Source organism: Acomys minous (assembly GCF_964271855.1).
Source record: "Acomys minous genome assembly, chromosome: 1".
NCBI lineage: Eukaryota > Metazoa > Chordata > Mammalia > Rodentia > Muridae > Acomys > Acomys minous.
In genome coordinates this window covers 56,387,334-56,405,655 of record NC_140483.1, presented here as the reverse complement: position 1 = coordinate 56,405,655, position 18,322 = coordinate 56,387,334, and the positions used below count along the sequence as shown (strand labels likewise).

At 54.2% G+C, this 18,322-nt stretch overlaps 1 protein-coding gene across 5 annotated transcripts in view; it reads right to left on the bottom strand.

Moving 5' to 3' along the window:
* SOX13 (SRY-box transcription factor 13) overlaps nucleotides 1-17,321 on the bottom strand; it is a 42,363-nt gene extending 25,042 nt beyond the window's left edge. For 3 of the 5 annotated variants that reach the window (XR_014781619.1, XM_084794772.1, XM_084794773.1), the window contains exon 1: nucleotides 4,347-4,702. Coding sequence is in view for 2 of the 5 variants with exons in the window: in XM_084794772.1 (XP_084650898.1) it covers nucleotides 4,347-4,483 (137 nt within the window). In the remaining 3 variants the exon portion in view is untranslated. Of the gene's footprint in view, nucleotides 1-4,346; nucleotides 4,703-16,561; nucleotides 16,581-16,780 lie in introns of those variants that run through there. The other 2 variants (XM_084794774.1, XM_084794775.1) reach the window with 2 other exon arrangements.
* Nucleotides 17,322-18,322: the final 1,001 nt, after the last annotated feature.

Below are 18,322 nucleotides of genomic sequence, written 5' to 3'. Positions count from 1 at the left end.
GTGTCACAGCAGCTGCCCTGGACGGAGGAGCCACTAGGGAGGACAGGACCACTGCTGTCCTGATGATCTCGAGGAAATAATCCACGTGAGGTCATAGACACTGGCCTCTGTCAGCCATCTGGGCATCTTCGTTCTCCAACAAATTACAAACTGGTCCCAAAGTCCCACTGGGACCCATCTGATGTTTCATTTTCTGATTTTTTTTTTTTTTAGTCTAGTACTTAACTGACAAAAACCCTCATTCTCTGCTGACTAAGAACACATCAAAGAGTCTGCTATGTCCACAGAGTGGCCTGTACTGTGAGAATGCACTGTAAGAGTGCAGGCTCCAAGGACCCTAGGGACTTCCTATGCCGACTGGAAAGCCACCAGCATCTCCATGTATCTCTGTCTGATGAAAGAGAAAGACGAGGAGCCTGGGGCATCTCAGACCACTGAAACACCGGCAGCTTCCCTACCCCCACCGTCTGCAGGCCTGACCCAGGGGAGGGCAGGGGGGTCAATGACGGGGTCACTGGAAGCTCCAGGCTCTGCACTTAGGAAGAATTTAACCCTCTTCCTCCTGGCTTGAGACTGCCCACCTTAACAGACCTGTCTGCATGGATGGGGAAAAGACCTGCAGAAGGGTCTAGAAGGGTAGAGTGAGCTCACTAGAGAGCGCCTGCCCAGATGTGAGCCCCATCCCGGTGCAGTTCTGGCCAAGCTTCTTAAAGGTCTTTTCGAGCCTCAGCTTTCCCCCTCTGTACAAGGAGTCAGGGAACTGCCTGAGATGGGGGAGGGGAGCGCAGCACACTTATTTTCTGTCCAAGCACTTGATGCACTGAATGGTTTGCACAGCCCCATGCACTCAGTCATCTGGACACCTTTAGTTCACGGAGGGGTCTGGCGCACTGAGCCAATTATTCTCCCAGTGATTAAATTATAGGCGAGGGGCTCAGGCCTTTGATGCAAAGGTGGGGAGGGGAAGGGGCAGGGGGAGATAGCATGCTAAGGCCCTAACTTCCACCATGAGGGTGTAGCCCGGAGCAGGCCACGTGGAGAAAGGACTCAGCGGCCATAACAGGCAGCCATCTACTGGGTGATCTCAAACCATTTTAACATTGTCTTGTCATCTACAGAGACCACGCTACAGAACCACACAACCAATTTACAGAAACGAACACAAGAACTGCAAGCAGCAATATCCGCGTTGTCCTAAGTAAGTTTATGATTTTGTGTCTGTTCCAATTCACAGCCATCCTCAGTGTCGTGCCTCTGCTTGGCTTGGTCATCCCTGGACTCTTTCACAGGGCTGGGCTGTGAGCCGGACACATTTCACAGACAAGGAAATTGAAACTAAGAGGTGGGAGCGGGGTGCAACCTAGAGTCAGCTTGACTCCAAATCTCAAACCACAGACCAGGACCTCTGCTTGGGGGTCATTTATACATGAGCCTTTGCCATCTGTGGAAATTGCCTGTAGCGGGGACAGTGGTCCAGCAAGACTTCTCCCTGCCGCCATGGTTCTGAGGAAAAAGCAGACCCATATAGCCATCCATGCAGCCTTCACTCCCTGCTTGTCTTCTGCAGCGTCCAGCAGCAGGGTCCACAGGTCAGCTAAAGGCTGTTGACTACTATAGATTACTAAAATGCATGGCCCAGCATCCAGTGAGTGTGAGTGTGTATGTGTATGTATGTGTATGTGTGTGTGTGTGTGTCCCCATTGGTTTTACCTGGTGAGAACTACCACCTCTAGTTTGGAGGAGACAGAAAAGGCAATGTCCTCTGATACGAGCTGTCATTTTTTTTCGTCACACCTACCCTGTACGTTTATTCTTTCAGGGTCGATGCGCCAACCCAGCTGGAGGATGCCTAGGCTAGGAGCTCTCATCTCAGTTTCTCTGGGTGAAATGGTCCCTGATAGCTCAGTGGCCACAGCAGCCAGTAACAGCAGCAAACACCTGGAGGAGAGCTGTCCAAACCAGGCCCCAACCAAGGCACTGTTCACATAAGCCTGTTTGTGAACCCTCTGCGCACTGGTGGCCAGCACTTGAAAGAAGCACCGAGGCACGGGGTAGCTTGACCAAGGTGTACGGTGCAGCTGCGCTCTGCATCCAAAGGAAGAGGGCTGTGGGAAGCTGAAACAGGCATTCCAGATGCCAAGGTCTGTGCCCACCATGCCCTGGAGAGGGAGCTTCTTTTACCGGATCTTCCAGAGAGTGTGATCAGGGTGGGGGTGGTGTCCTGTCAGGGCCCAGGAGGGTGGTTCTATCCCGGCCCAGGACAAGCCTCAGGGGCCAGATGCCCCCACAATCGCCACAGATCACGTCACTGGATCCTTTTATCTTTTATTCTTTTAGTATTCCTTTTCCTACTGTGAGAAAACTCTGCTGTAAGAAAACAGCTTCCAGGCTGGCAGCTTCCTAAGTCAACCTGCTTTTCCAAATCACTCAAAAAAAAGTGTTAACAATTTCCTTTTCTTCTGTCTCTGCTGTAAGCACACTTTCTCTGGTCCCTTGGGGTCCTTTCTTTTCCTTCTCTGCAACTGCCCTCCCTGCTCTGTGCTTGCTTGTCCGCCATGTGGCTAGCTGACCTCCATGATGGCTTAACTCAAATAAAATGACATTTCTCCCCCTTTTCTTCTCCACTCTCCCCCTCTAAGCATATGCTGAGATTCACAGCTTACTTGCCCAGAGGTTTTTCTTTTTGTTTTGTTTTGTTTTTTTGTTTTTTTGAGACAGGGTTTCTCTGTGTAGCCTTGGCTGTCCTGGGCTCGCTTTGTAGACCAGGCTGGCCTTGAATTTACAGCGATCCGCCTGCCTCTGCCTCCCGAGTGCTGGGATTAAAGGTGTGCGCCACCACGCCCGGCCGGTTTTTCTTTTAAAATCTAATAAGTTTATCCTTGAATTGAGAGAGATAGAGACAGAGAGATAGACAGACAGACAGACAGACAGACAGACACACACACACACACACACACACACACACACAGAGAGGTAGGGGGGGGAATGAATGAATATATATGTGTTCGATTCCGGTATCTGTCAGAAATCACAGTTCAGGCCTCTCACTCAACCTCCCTATCCGTGAACGCTGGGATGGGAAAAGATCCCCAACCTTGTCAGGTCCCACAGAGCAGTCTTCAGAGAGAATGGAGCGTGGCAGTGTCTTCTGCTGCCTCGCTCAGTCCTTCCCACAGAATGAGGTCTTGTTAAAGTTTATGGGAATGTCATTCACTTCAAAATATACCTCAAACCAGGCAGGGCACGGTAACACACACCCGTTAGGAAAGCACTGGAGAGGTGGAGACGGTAGGATCAGGAGAGCATGGTTATCCTCAACCACACAGCTCAGAAGTCGTCTGGGTTACCCTGGCCACCAACCAAATCATTGCCTTCTACAAAGGGCACGTAGAACTATTCTATCTGCCCAGTCATCAGAAAGCCCGCACTTTGGCAGGCGTCTTAGGCAAGGTGGTGACACCCAAAAAGCCATGGGCACCAAGGGTTGGAGGGCAGGTAGTTAAGAGCAACATGGCTCCCAAGCTGCTAGCCTGAGCCCACAAGCCTAGAGCCACTACCAGCCTTGGCAAGCAAAGGCAAGGTCCCTCGGTCACCAGCCATTCATCACGACGGGAAGGCAGCAACAATGGCTTCAAACGGAAAGGAAAAGAACAGAGACTGCTGGGAGTTTTCATGGGGACAATAAGAGGCACTTCAGCCTGAATGAACCAGCCACCCATTCTGAAAGTTCTCTCAAACGCCCTCTGTTTCCCCATTGTCAACAAAGTCCCAGCATTGTGGCCTCCGACTAAGGTTTGGCTGAGCTGGGTGGGCTCCATCTAACTGCAGTTTATGTTCCTGCCCTCTGCTCCTTCTGACCCAGCAGGGCTCCCTCCTGAGTCTCTGGGCTGCTTTACATAGTACCTAGCCCTACGGCATCCAACATATGCTGATGTGAAAAACACTGGGGATGCTACTGGAGCCTGGAGCTCTCAGAAGGACGATGGTCAGTCCAGAGAAGAGAGAGAACAGGCGACTGGCCTCAGAGTGAAGAGGCCACCAGTTGTCCCGAAGGACAATAACTGGCCAAACCTCACAGGTAAGACGCATGCCCAGGCTCCTCTGCCTGACACACACAGTGTGCTCACCAAAAAGCGAACGCGACCTTCTGCGACCATCAAGCGGCACCATGCTTGGGAGGCAGCCCTGAGCAGCCCTGGCACTCGGGTTCTACCACCCCGAGCGAGGTTCCCCACCATGTGTGGCTTCTCGAGTGACATTGAAAGAAAGTGAGAGGGCAGCCTTTAGTCAATGCCGAATGTTTGGGAAGACGACAGGGAAATGAGGAAAGGATAAAGTTTGCTTACCTGAGAGACGGAGAGAGGTAGGGGACTTGCCTCCAGGAGTGGGGTTCAGTTATGTATCCTGGGAAGCAGAGGGAGCATCTGGGAGGAAGGGGTACCCCGAGCGTCAGCCCTGCTTTCTCCATCCTGGACCCCCACATGACAGTCTGCGCGCACACACACACAGCCCCAGGTGCCCACAGACCTGTATCTGCAGCCCGATCTTGCAGCCACCAAGTGAAATTCCGCCAGCTCAGCACATCGCAAAAAAGGGGGCGTTTTGCTCATGCACCATTCTTTCCACAGGGGTGGCCATCTTGCCTGCTCCCCCTCTTCTGGAGCTCTCTTACATGACTGTCCTCCTTCTCCTTATAGGGGTCTCTCCAGAGAATCACCACAGGCCCGCTCAGCATCACAGCCCAAACTCCCGTCTGACAAACAGAAAGCTCAAGTGCAAGGCCCCTCAGGCAACGGTGCAGGACAGGAGCTGCCCACCCAGCTCCCCAGCCCCCCGTGCATCTATCTCCTCATACGGGCCAGGCTCAAGCTAGCGCGTGTGTGGCGAAACTGGCGCCTCCTCCATCGCCCAAGACACCATCGTCAATCACAACTGCTGATCCCTTCCTCCTTCCTGTCTAGCCTTGCCATGTCCAAGTGTCTTCCCCCTCCCCCGGCACTGGAGAACAGAATGTGCTTGGCTGGAGACCCGGATGCAATAAATTGCTATTAGCAGACTCAGTCTGAAAAACAAAACCATAGGCCTCTTCCTCTCTGCTCCTCTCAGAGCCCAACACTACTAGTCCTCATGAAGCCAGGGGAAGAGATGGCTCCCTTAGGCCAGTCACTTCCAGAGAAACCGGTTCCTGCAGGCTCACCTCTGCCTCTGGCAGCCTCCCCTGTACCCCTCACTCATCAGAAAGCCTTTCTTCATAGGCACAAGCCAGGCCACAGGAACCTGTAAGTTTGCTCCTTGCCACTCTGCTCTTTCGTTTTGTTTTGTTTTGTTTTGTTTTGTTTTGTTTTGTTTTGAGACAGGGTCTTTCGGTGTAGCCTGGTCTGTCCTAGACTCACTCTGCAGATCAGGCTGGCCTGGAACTCACAACGATCCTCCTGCCTCTGCTGGGATTAAAGGCATGCGCCACCACCCCTGGCTTGCCATTCTGCTTTAGGTCCTGTTTATTGAATACCTGTTGTGTACAGCCGTGACCCCAGCACAGAGGTGGCCATTAGCAGGTGGAGACAATAGGCACTTGCCCTCCATAGTGAGGAAGGCGGGGAGAGCAAGAGTGAAAGACACAGACATGACAAAAAAGCCAGAAGAAGCACCCATCTTGATAGACAAACCCGAGTGTTTGGATGTGGGCTGTAACTCTACGTTCTGAGCACTTGGCTGGGCTACGTTAAATACTGACAAGGCCCTGGGGGAAAGACCAGGGGTCCCTACGGCTCCTTCCCCTTCTCTCGATTGTTGGGGCAGTGTTCAGGGTTCCTGCGCAGCCATCTTCACCACTTGGCCATGTGAACCCAGAGCAGTGTCCCAGCCCTACCTCCCAGCATTCACCCTCAAAGCAACTCCATCTCTTTGGTCTCTGTCCACCTTGTGGACACCTAAGAAACATGACTCAGGGGAGGCAGAAAAAAGGACTATGGTCACAGTGGACATAGCCACAGGGACAAGTGACAAAGGCAAGGACCTGAGCAGTGGCCCCTGCCTAGCACATGGCCTTCAAGATGTCTGGGATGGGCAGTGTGTGGCTGTTAGGAGACCCAAAGGCCCTTTCACACAGACAGAAGGGATGGCGGATGGTCTGCCCCTCCCCCCCACGGATGGGCACCTTTAGGTATCTGCCTGCGTCTGTTGGGGGCTGCTGTGTGTGTGCTTCTCACTGGGGTGGAGCCCCTGGAGCCCAGAAGGTTCTATATATATTCCCAGGCCTTCTCACCATCAGCCTTTGAAAGAAAACCTCCGAGAGACAAGCTGACAGGCCTGAGCTGTGCATGCCCACACACGCCAGGGTGACCATAGTGCTGTACTCCACCCCCAACACATACAACTATCAGGGGAGATACCAGAGGCCTCCTCCCCAGTAAGAAAGGCAGCGCCAAGCAGAGCCTGATGCCTCCTGATGCCCACTCATGAGAGCAGGACTCTCCTTTCAGCCCTGCACAAGGAGGTGGCAGAGTCCTCAACAACGCCAAAAGAGTCCTAGACCTCCCAGCCTCACCCATGCGTTCAGGCAACGGACACCCTGGCCTCCAGCTCTAGAAAGCCAAAGAAAAGGCACAGCCCATTGTTTCCTTGTTACAGACATGAGAGGTTTGCGCAGCACATACCTTAGGGAGCACCCTCACCCACCAGGTACTGTACACCTGGCCACACTCCCTCACCGTCCTCACACAAACTGTGTGGGAGATAACACTCTCCATGCCCCCACACTCCCATGTTGTAGATAAGAAAGATGGTACTTAAAAAATAAAAAAAATTAAAAAAGGGGAAAACCCACCAAACAAATTAAAAACAGTAACTACAAACCTAGGTAAACAGCTGAAAATCAACACTCAAATCCTAGAAGTCTAAAACAGCCTGACTCTCACTCCCGGGGTGTTTTCACTAGGCTACCCCGCCCCTCTATAATGGAGCTGGAGGATGAAGGATGCTGCGAGGACAGAAACTGGTACCTGAGCTGGAGGGGCCGAACCTAACTCTTCACACGCCTTCAGGAGGGTCCAGGCCACCCTTCAACCGTCACCCTCCCAACACTGCACTCCATACATCATGAACTCACCTCTGCACATGCCTGCATTCCTGAGCAGCAAACGCCTGCACTTCACTCAAGACCCCTTTGAAATGCCCTCCCCCCCCTTTACCACCTGTCCCTATCCCTGTAAGTTGTCCACAAGCTCATCCCACAGACACACCTTGGGCATCCCAGCTCTCTAATGCTTAACTGGGTTGCAATTACCTGGTTCACCCCTATTTTACAGATGAGGAAGGAAGACTTAGTCTTCCCGACTTTTGGCACTGTCTCCCCAGCCCCTAGAACAGAGCAAGCTGTAAAGATCTCTCATGAGTGATTAAGGAGGGGAGGAGGTGTCATCACATTTTAGCTACTTAAAACCCAAGACCCTCCTTCCCCCCTACCCCCGCCCCCACGGATTCCTTGGGATCTCCCACTCCTGACACTCACTACCCTGTCTCAATCTTCTCACCTACTCCTTATGGGCTCAGTGCCTCAACAGGGGAAACTCAGACCCATAGAGACCTCTGGGCTATGGGATTATGAGAAGCTGGTCCCCTTCTTCCTGGGGTGTACCTGCAGTCTCTGTCCTAAGCAAACATAAACACAGGCTGAGGGACAGCACCTCATCTGACCTGGTTACTGGACTCTGGGCAGGCCGGAGGGAGGGAGGGAGGAAGTGGACTGCCCCGAGGCAGGAGGATGAAACAAGAGGCCCTTTGTGTCAGCAGCTCCTGAGACACCTGTTCTCTCCTGCCTTCTGTGGCCTCCCTCCTTCCCCGAGCCTGTGAGCAGCCTTGTTTATCCTGCAGTGCTGGCACTGGTGGCCTGACCCCTGCATGGGGCTCCAGAGTCCCTGCCAGCACCTGCCTGGTCCTGGCAGCCCAGAGGCTCCAGTCAAACACAATCACCCTCGCCGACACTGTTGTTGGGTTTGGGAAGGGCAGCAAAGGGTGGGCAAACAGCACAAGCACTTCACACCAGCTTGGCTAGCAACACCGACCCTGTGCTGCCTGGGATAGACTGGACCAGCCACCCAGTCGACTGGTACCACACGGCCCAAGCTCTGCTAGAAAGGAAGGCAGCTCCCTCCAGCCCCTGTAGTAACAGCCAGCCCTACCCAGCCTCCGTCCCCTCATTAATCTTTGGAATAACGAGGCCCCAGCTGGCTTCCGGGTTAACGCCTTACCTTAGGGTGTTACCGGCGTTACTCGTGAAGCTGCCGCCACCCCTATGTGCCCCCATGTGTCTAGACTGGTTATATCTGGCCAGACAGTCAGCTCTTTAGATGCCAGAGCATCCCCCGATGAAGGACATGGATAGGCGAGTTCTGATGACGGGTGAAGACAGGAAAGCCAGGATCCCATGTGCTGAAGCCACAGGGGCAAGGAAGACCCCTCTCACTTGCCATGCTCCTTTCATTGTGTTGGCACCCCATCCAAGTACTCCTGGCCAATCAACCTTGCCTCTTACTCCTGTGCCCACGTAGTCAGAAGTCCACAGTCCCTCTTGAGGCTGCAGAATGCGCCACACTTGAACACAAGCCCTCCCCTCGAAACTCTGGTTCTCCACAATTTCACACCAAAGCCAAGGAAAGAGTTAAAGAGACAGCCAGAATCAGGCCAGGCAGTGGTGGTGCATGCCTATCATCCCAGCACTCCAGAAGCAGAGGCAGGAGGATTGCTGTGAGCTCCAGGCCAGCCAGGTCTACAAATCCAGTTCCAGGAAAACGAGGGGTTGTCGCACAGAGAAACCCTATCTCGGAAAACCAAAGTCACGCTCCAGCTTGGGGTGTCACATTGAGGAACCCTGATCCAAGACCAGACAAACCTAGTAGGATAGGAAAGACAGGTGGCAAGTGGTGGCCCAGCAGAAAACGGTGCTTCCTGCTGCTAAGCCTGATGACCTGAGACCAATCCTGATCCAACATGACAGAAAGACTTGACTCCTGAACATGTACACACACACACACACACACACACACACACACACACACCCGGGAGGTACAATATGAAAAGTCACGTCAGTTTGCAAACAATTGTATGATGTGTCCTGATGCAGCCTTGTCATATGCTGGGCCAGTCCATCAGCAGGGTCCCGCTGGTGGAAGACAAAAGCCTACAAGGCCTGTTTCAAGCTGCCAGGCTTTTTGACTCTGGATCAAGAGGGTGAAAGAAGATGGTCATACTGGAACTTCACCGTCTTTACTTTTTGTTTTGTTTTGTTTTTGTTTTTCAAGACAGGGTTTCTCTGTGTAACGGTTCTAGCTGTCCTGGAACTCTTTCTGTACACTAGGCTGGCCTCGAACTCACAGAGATCCTTCTCCCTCTGCCTCCCATGTGCTGGGATTAAAGGCATGCACCACCGCCAGGCTTATCTTTACTATCTTGGTGGGGCCCCTCTCCTTATCTGTCTGCCTACCAGGGAGCCTAACTCCTAGTCTCTCAACAGGTCCCCGGGGCAGGCAATTGCAACAGGGTCAAGTGTACATACAGCCCTGCAGGCCACGCACTGAGAAACTCCAAGCAGCACTCACCTTGAGCTGGTGGCTCACTACAGCAGTCCTCTGGCAGTCAGCAGTCAGTTTACCCCTTGTCTCTCACATACCAAAGAGAAAGCATTCCTGCTAGTTCCTACTCCCAAAGCAAGCTATGACACAGAGCCCTTCCCTCTGTTCCCTGCTCCCTATGGGGGGGGGGGGGAGGGGGAGGGGCAAGGGAAGAGTGTTACTGGCTAGGGAACACACTGAGCCTTATAGAAAAGGCCTCTCACCTTCCTAGTAACCCCTGCTGGGGACCAGCTGGGCTCTACAAGGCTGTCCCTTATAGGGCCCAATTCCTGCCCTCACCACCCTCCCCTTAGTAGGAGACAGAAGCTGAGGCTCCGTGACTGTGAAAACGGAGTCCTCAGAAAACAGGAGCAAGAAGGTGCCTGCTGACCACCCAGCAGACAGCTGAAACCCCAATTCGGACCTCCCTCTGCCTTGCTTCACCAAGGGCTCTGTTCTGGTTCTTTCTTTCTCTCCCAGTCACTCTTTGCTTTCCCCCTGGAGACCTTGCTCTAATGTGCTCAAGGTCTCTCCCTGCTGCTCTCAGATACCCCACTTGGCTCCAGGGACCAGGGCCTCCAGGGTACACACACAACTCCCCCCTCCCTCCTCTTAAAAAAACGGTGTGGGGGGAGCCCCTTGAGCCAAGGAATGGCAGGCCACTCCCTCTGCTTTCAACACTTCCTAGTCCTGTCCCACTGTACCTGCACGCGGACTTCCTGCCAGTCTTTCCTCCTTCCTTCCTTCCTTCCCCACCCTACCCCACCCTCTCTCAAGACACAGGCTGAGCACCTAGGCCTCCCTGGGTTGGGTGAATGACTTCAGACGCCTTCAGCAGAGCTGGGAGGGGCGGCTCGCCCACAGAAACCTTCAAGGAGGCCCAGACCCCTCTGGTTTAGTTTCACTGCACCAAGGCCAGCGTTGGACTGGGGAGTTCTGACTGCGCCTCAGCCAGTGCTGTTGAGTGTTACAAAAACGGTCTGGCCCAGCTTCCATAGGTCCCGTGTTTCCTGTGAAGGTCACCCCCCCTGGCAGGAAGCCCCTTTCAGCACCCACCTCCTTGAGGTCTCTCATGGAAACATCCATTCCTTTCTCTGTCTCACCGCAAATCTAGCTATATCTTAAATCTGATTTCTCATTCTGGTAACAAAAGTAACCACACCGCTGATACTACTTTTAGAGACTAGAAACGACTGAGTGTGTGGCTCAGTGCTATGCCTAGCATAGTCAAACAAGGCACTGGGGTCCTTCCCCAGCACAGAAAGTCTGCAGGGGGGGAAAAAAATCAATGAACCACAACTTTAAAAAAGAAGTCAAAAGCTGTAGGCAAAGGCCTACTGGGGCAAAGGGGGCCCCCACGTCAGCTACTCTGTCCATTAGTCACACCTGGACCCCAAGGCACCTGCCTCAGCCACAACTGCCGCGCAGGCGCCAACCCCTTGTCCTTCCGAGGGGCGGGGCGGCCCACAGGAACCGGTTCTCCGCCCGGCGGTTCCGCAGGCTGGAGGCGGGGTGCTGGGAGGACAGGCTGGCCGCCTTAGGGCGGGTCCCCAGGGAGCCAAGCCTGGCGGGGATTCCAGACCCAAACACCAGGGGCCAGGCACCAGCGAAGCGCCTAGGCGGCTCTTTCCCTTTCTTTCTTTCAAGCCAGAACATTGAAACCTTACCTAGGACCTGTCCCCATGAAGCCCCGGGGGTAACAGCGTAGGGGGTAGAAACTAATGCTCCTCCTGGACTCCCCGAGCCCTACCTCATCCCCAGGGACAGTTTACCTGGCTTCCTGCTAAGGCCAGTGGGAGTAGGGGTGGGATGTGGGTTCCTATCTGTGGAACCGAATTCCAGAATTGACAGCTTCCTAGAGACCTAGAGAATGTAACTTAGGAAAAAGCAGCAGCTGGAATTCTGGCCCCTAGTCTTGTACCCTTGCCCCCTCAGTATCTGGGGTTCCTCTTTTAGCTGGTCTGGTCCCGGGTGCACTGGTGGGTACCAGGCCACACACTGCACAGCTCTGGGATGGAAACCAGCCACTTCCTCCCCTCACAGCCTATAAGGTCTAATGACCAACCCTCTAGCTACTTCTCTGGGGTTTAGAGTCTCTCTTGACAATATCACAGCCTGACAGTCCTAGCGGGCCTCTAAGCCAACCCCGAAACATCAAGCCATAAAAACAAGCAGTCTTCTTAAAGCAGCATGGGGGGGGGGGGGGAGTCTCCTGCCAAGCTTGGGTCCCGCAGAATTCCCCTGGAGGAGCAGGTGCAGGCGCAGGGTCTCCTGCCTCCATGGCATTCAACAGGCACACCTAGGAGGATGCATCTTCATCGTGATGCACATGGTTGATACACATCCCCTCCAGAGACAGCGGCGAAGGGTGGAGGTGACCTTGCCCAAACAGGAAACGATGAATCTCCTACCCAAGTCTTCCCCAAGGCTAAGGAAGGAGCCCGCCACAAGAAGGTCACTGAACAAGAGAATCCCCCATTCAGAGCATGCCTTCTGTCTTTGTATCAGGGAGACTGTAGGTGCTAGTTCTCCACCTGATGACAGGCATTTTTGGCCACCACCCTAGTTGACATAAGCAAACAGGAAAGTAGCTCCCACTCAAGGGGCCAGCCCTCCCCCTGACCACCACCACACAGAGGCCTTTTCAAACACTGAGCTTCACCTATCAATGTCCTGAGGGTAGGAGTGGAGGACAGGCGCTGTGGAATCCTCTTACCATGGCAGCCCCTTCCTGCAAACTTACCCATGGAAGCCCAAGAAAGGCCACCCCAAACCTCCTGAGAAAATGCTGGCGCACATGAGGCAGCGTCAGCCCCTCAAAGGCAAGAACCGTGGGTCCCCAGGGCGGGTAGGTGCAGCTACCAACACCTACCTGGCAACCTCACAGCCCAGGACCCTCAGCGGCTCTCAGAAGCAGGTCTTCTTGGGGCCACTGTCTCACCTCAAAGACCAGAAACAGGACATCTGCTCTGCCTAAGTCCCTCTCATCCGGCACGCAGTTCTCAAATCTGTTAAGTTTTCCAGCAAAAAAAAAAAAAAAAAAGACCATGCTGGGAGCCAGGCGTGGTGGCACACGCCTTTAATCCCAGCACTGGGGAGGCAGAGGCAGGTGGATTGCTGTGAGTTTGAGGTCAGCCTGGCCTACAAATCGACAGCCAAAGCTACACAAAGAAACCCTGTCTTAGAAGAGGAAAAAAAAAAGACCATGCTTGGCCTCTTCCTCATCTGGAAGTAAGGCCTGAGATGAAGGACGGTGGACCTGAGATTGGGAAAGCCTCTTCCCCCTTCCTGGTCCTGGCACTCCTGGATCACACTCTATGACGGAGTTAGCACTACGCAGGTGAGCCCACCCGAGGTCACCCTCCCCTCCCCTCTGGTTTCTCCTGAACCATACCTGTTCCACGCTTCCCTCCCCACAAGTGAGTCTCCACCTGGACATATGGATTTTTTTTTTAAGCAAGGGCCATCAATGCATGGTCTCCTCATGAATGCAGTGGCCCACAGGTTCTTACACAAAGTAAATAAGTGTAATTTTAAAAATTTAAACAAAAAAACCTAAAACCCCTAATTATCTTTACCAGGCTGTAGTTAACATGTATCAGTGTGTGTACATATATCAGGGGTTTTTTGTTTGTTTGTTTTTGTTTTTTACTTTTTCCAGGTTCTAAGATATCCTGTTAAATGTATTTTGGGGCTTGGGACATAGTTGGTATGTACACGCATGTACTAAATCTACAAAAGAGAAATTTACAGCAAAACCCAGTCTTTCCTCCCTCAGCCATCATTTCCTGTTCTGGGGCAATAAGGATCAGAGTTTCACAAGTATCAAATCATCTTTTAAAAAAATCATAAATCAGTCATTTCACTCTATTCTCCAGTGGCTTCTTGTGGAGCTGACAATAAAATACACCCCACCCCACCCCACCCCCGTCCTGTCACTCCTCCAGGTGCCTCAAGCCAGGCTCTGACCCTCCTGATCCTCCAGGCTCTCTTTACCAACCACAAAGCTGTATACTTGGTTCTGACCTGGACGCGGGCAAGCATGTGTGGGTGCCTCAGGCGAGAATGCCCTCTCTTCCCAGCTGTGTGCAGCTGGCTCCTTCTGCCTTCAAGCCTTCACTGAGCTGAGTTCTTCCCACGGTGGCTTCACTAGCTTCCCAGCTCTCCCACCACCCTATGCACCGTTTCCCCACACAGGGTACTGTCTTCACCGGACACCGGTTGGGAAGCAGCCAGCCTCTCTACAGATAGGCAGCCCACCTGTGTGTCTGCCTAGCATCACACTGCCTACCTAGCACAGGCCTGGCAGGAAAACGGCACATTCCTTCCGCAAGTTTCTGTTAAGGAATGGATGAAGCAGATGCCTTCTGCACTGGCGGTTTTCATCTGCAAACTGCCTCCTTGTAAGTCCTTCCGAACACCAAGTTTTCCCACACTGGCCACCCTCCCCCGCATGCCTGGTGAGGGTCAGAGGGTCAGAGGAGGAAGAGAGGGCTGCTCTCTGTGCTGTGCAACAATAAAGCCGAAAACTTGTGCCTACCCTACACTCCCAGAAACCCCCTCCAACTGCCACTGGGAGGTTGGAGGTGACATCTTTGCCCCCCACCTCCCGCTGTCCCTCATTTATCTAAGTCCCAGATGCAGTATGCCCTGGCAGCCAGGCTAGCTGGTTCTCAAGTGAGCTCCAACAACAGGAAACAGACACTACCTGGGGAACAGGTCCCATCTGACTTCCCTAGAGCCCCAGACACCTGGGATCCTCTCAGTGGAAATCCATCCAGTCCCTGAGACACAAATGCACATCCGATCCCGAGTCTGCAGCACAGACCAGGCTGTCCAGGGGACGCCCTTCTGAAGACGGTTCCTTCCCGGGGCTGTTCCCAGGGAGAATGCTAGCTACACGGTGCCAAGATTAAGTTTTAAGAATGAGGGAAGGAGAGAGAGTGAAGTGCCTTGCTCAAAAACCGTGAAAGGAGGGAAAGGAAAGAAGGAAGAAAATGTAACCAAGAAGGTCAAAGCAGATGAGTAGCAAGAAAGTAAGTTTGATCTGAAGGATCAAAATCAAGAAGAGGTAGGAGTGTGCAGTCACTTCCTCCCCAGAAGTGATAATTACCAAAACTGATTAAATGGACACAACCCTTTGGAGTTCTTCTGGGCTCTGTACTAGGCCATTTAAATTATATTGCCCAAGTTGGAGATGTGGCCAGAGTAGTAGCTTCCCCAGCATAAAGTAGGCCCCGGCCTCCACAATACTGTTATTACAATAATGACAACAGCTACCTGGGCATGTTAGTGCATGGCTTTAATTCCAGCATTCAGAAGGCAGAGGCTGGACAATATGAGTTCAAGCCTGGTCTACACAACGAGTAAGTACCAGGGCATCCAGGGCCATGCAGAGACCCTGAATCAATACACAAACTAATAATAAACAAATAATTAATCATCATAATCAACGGCTAACTTCCGGGACGCACACACTGAATGAATATAGTACCCAGAATTTCCTTCACTTTAAGCTAGAGCTCTACTACTAAGCTATACCCCGACCCCAACAGCTAACAACTCCTGAGCACTTACTGTGTGCTGCGCTGCGTCTGATATTCCATTAAGACTTTTCATCCTTAACACCACCCCCACGAGTTAGATATTGCCAGAATGTAACCTCCTTTTACAGGGGGATTGTGTTGAACTGCCGATCGTGGCTCCACCGGCGATGGTACCGGTGTACAGCTCTAGCTTTCTGGTTCTAACTACTAGGTTATCTGTGCAGGCTTAAGATTTCCGAACAGTATCCTTCAAACCATCACATAGGCCAGTTTAAAAGATAGATGCACATATCCGTCCTTTTTTTTTTTTTAATTGGGGAAAGTACTGACGATGATAGAAAATGGCCAGGTTGACGCGGCTCCTCTCAGTGAGGAACAAGATCCAAGAGTGCTGAATCCAGCACCCAGAGAGGAACTTCCTACTGCATCAAGTGGTTGGAAAAAGGGTCTCTAGAAACCCAGCTCCGAGCGGCAGCATCTCTAACTGCCTTAGGTCAGACCCCCTCCGCCAATGCCAGAGCGGAGGCGCCCGGCCCGGAAATTCCCACAGAGCTAAAGCAAACTTCCCAGGAAAACTCCTCGGTTTCCTCTAAGCCTTGTCACAGAGATCGGTGCCAAGAGCGCCAGCTGCTGGGGACCCTCCCAAGCGGGAGCCGCTGCTCGAGCGCCCGGGGTCCTCCCGGAAAGGTCCAGGGCTGAAGTTCAAAATTCATATCCAGCCCAGACCGGACTCCCGGCCCCGCCAAGGACTCTGGGGCAACTCCCACGCTCTCGTCCCTCTTCCCTCAGCTCCAAGTAATCGGGCACCTCCTGCCAGGACGAGTAGGCTGACTGCGGGGAGATTCTGTCGGCGACCCTAGAGAGCTCTTGGGGATTCTGAGCAGCCGCAGCCGGCGCGTGCCCACACGCGCACGCACACACAAACACACTCGCGTGAGTGTGTGTTTACGTACCGAACGTGGGGTGGGAAAACAATGGCGAACCGCTGGGACTACGGGACCACCCCCTGCCTCATCCCACCAGCCCTGTGCTCAATTTATTTCTGCCGTGAAAAGGAGGGTGAAAGGCGCCCCTCCAACACTCCACCGTGGGAGGAAGAGGGGGCAAGGAGCAGGCTAGCGTGGAGGGAGGACGAGGGCAGCAACGGCTGGAAAACGGGAGGCGGAGCTCGGTTCGTCCGCAGGGAATGAACCGGAGCCATGGGAAGGGTGCGCGCTGGACCCCAGCGGCCCACGCACCGTATCGCTGGTACCGGAGCCCCACGTGGAGCGCGCACGGGACACCTAAGCTCGGCTGGGAATGCTTAAACTGGGCGCGTTGATCAGGCTGAGGAGAAAGACCTAGAGCCTGCGGGTCGCAGAGGGCGGGAACGTTGAGGACCCCCGAAACCGGGCTCGCGCACGCTACCTCCAACGGCCTGCGGCCACTGTTCTCCAGGTCAGAGCGGCGCCACCGGTCGGCGTTGTTTTGGGGTCCGGTAGGATCGGCTCCGCCTGGCAAAACTTTGCCTAAGATGTAAAGTCGCGCGCGGAAGAGAGCCAGCGTGTCCCTAGGAACGCGGGGGCGCGCGTGTCAAACTTCCCAAGGCTGGGGAGAGGGGCGCGCGGCGCGGAGGGGCGCACTTACTAATCGGTCAGGCGCTGGCCCGGGGTCGCAGTCCCGCGATCCGGCTTCGGCTCAGTGCGTCCCGGCGGCCAGCAGCCTGGCCTTCCCGCTCACATGCCCCGCAACCCGGCGGGCAGCGGGCCGGGGTGGCACGCCCCCCCCCCCCAGCCGTGGGCTGGAGACACTCAGGACTCGCGGCCCGCCGGGCTCCGATGGCCACGGTCGCGGGTGCCGAGTTGAGGCCGGGCCGGGCGGCGCCCTCCGGCGAGCCAGGCCGCTCGGCACTGTGCCCTCTGCCCCCGGCTGGCCACAGCCGCGCTGCCTTCCGCGGTCCCGCTCCCGGTCTCCCGGCCGCTGCGCCAGCCGTGCGCTCTCCCCCTCCGCACAATTCCGAGCCCGTTCGATCCAAAGCCAGGGCCTCCGAAGCTGAGCGCGCCCTCCCCGGCCTTCGACCCCGCCGGCCGCTCCTGAGCTCCGGTTGCCGGAGCCGCGCTACACTTCAGTTCCCAGCCGGGACTGGAGCAGGGCGCTCGCCGCTCGCTTCTGCGAAAGCCACTCGACAGCCTCGGAGGAGAAAGAGGGAGGGAGGGCGCGAGCGGGCGGGGGAGGAGGGAGGTGGGGAGATGGAAGAGGGAGGGACAGAGAGAGTTTCCTCCTCCTCCTCCTCCTCCTCCTCTCAGCAGCTGGTCCAGCCAGGCCTCAACAGCTGGGGACCTGTGCTGAGAAAGGGAGAGTGGAGGTTCTTCAGAGCAAGGCCAGTGGAGAGAAAATAGTAGAAAGAAGCTGAATTCGGCCCACTCCGTCGACCCGGGTTTGAGAGTTGCTAAGGGAATCCTTATTCCTTTGAACAAGCCCTAAGAAGCTATTTGTCCAACTCACAGCTCCCTGTGAGAGAGCCTGGGTTGAACCTTATTTTTCTTCTGAGTGGTAAATCAGGCTGGCCTCGAACTCACAGAAACCTGTTTGCCTCTGCCTCCGGTGTGCTAGGATTAAAGGCGTGCTCTACCTGGCCTGGCCCAGTTTTAGACTGCGGTTTTTGTTTGTTTGTTTGTTCGTTTGTTTTTTAACTGTACTTGAGAGCAGCCCTTAAAGCTGGGGGTGGCTTTTGCCTATAACATTAATACTTAGGAAGCTGAGACAGGAGGGTCTCAATTTTAAATCCGCCTGCGGGGGGGGGGGGGGGCGAGGGACAGGGACAGCGGAGGAGAGACCTGCTTTTAACCTGGTCTGATCATGGAGAGACAGCTTCCTAATGTCTCCAACCACGCCCTAGTCCCATCCTTTTCAGATTCTCGCCTTCGTTTTTCTCCTGCCCTGTTAAGGAGGAAGGCGTGTTTGAAGGATGGGTTCTCCACGTTCAGGCCTTTTACTGAATGGCTACACCAGACCTGACCCAAGCAGGTGCCAGGAACCACCAAGACGAACGACAGTGTGGCAGCTCTGCCTGGATTCCCGTGTTGTGAGGGAACACTACAATTCTAGAAAGTGCTAGAGCCATAGGGTCTACCAAGAACACTAAGCTATGGAGACTGGACTCAGAGTCTCCTCAGAGAGGCCAGCGCC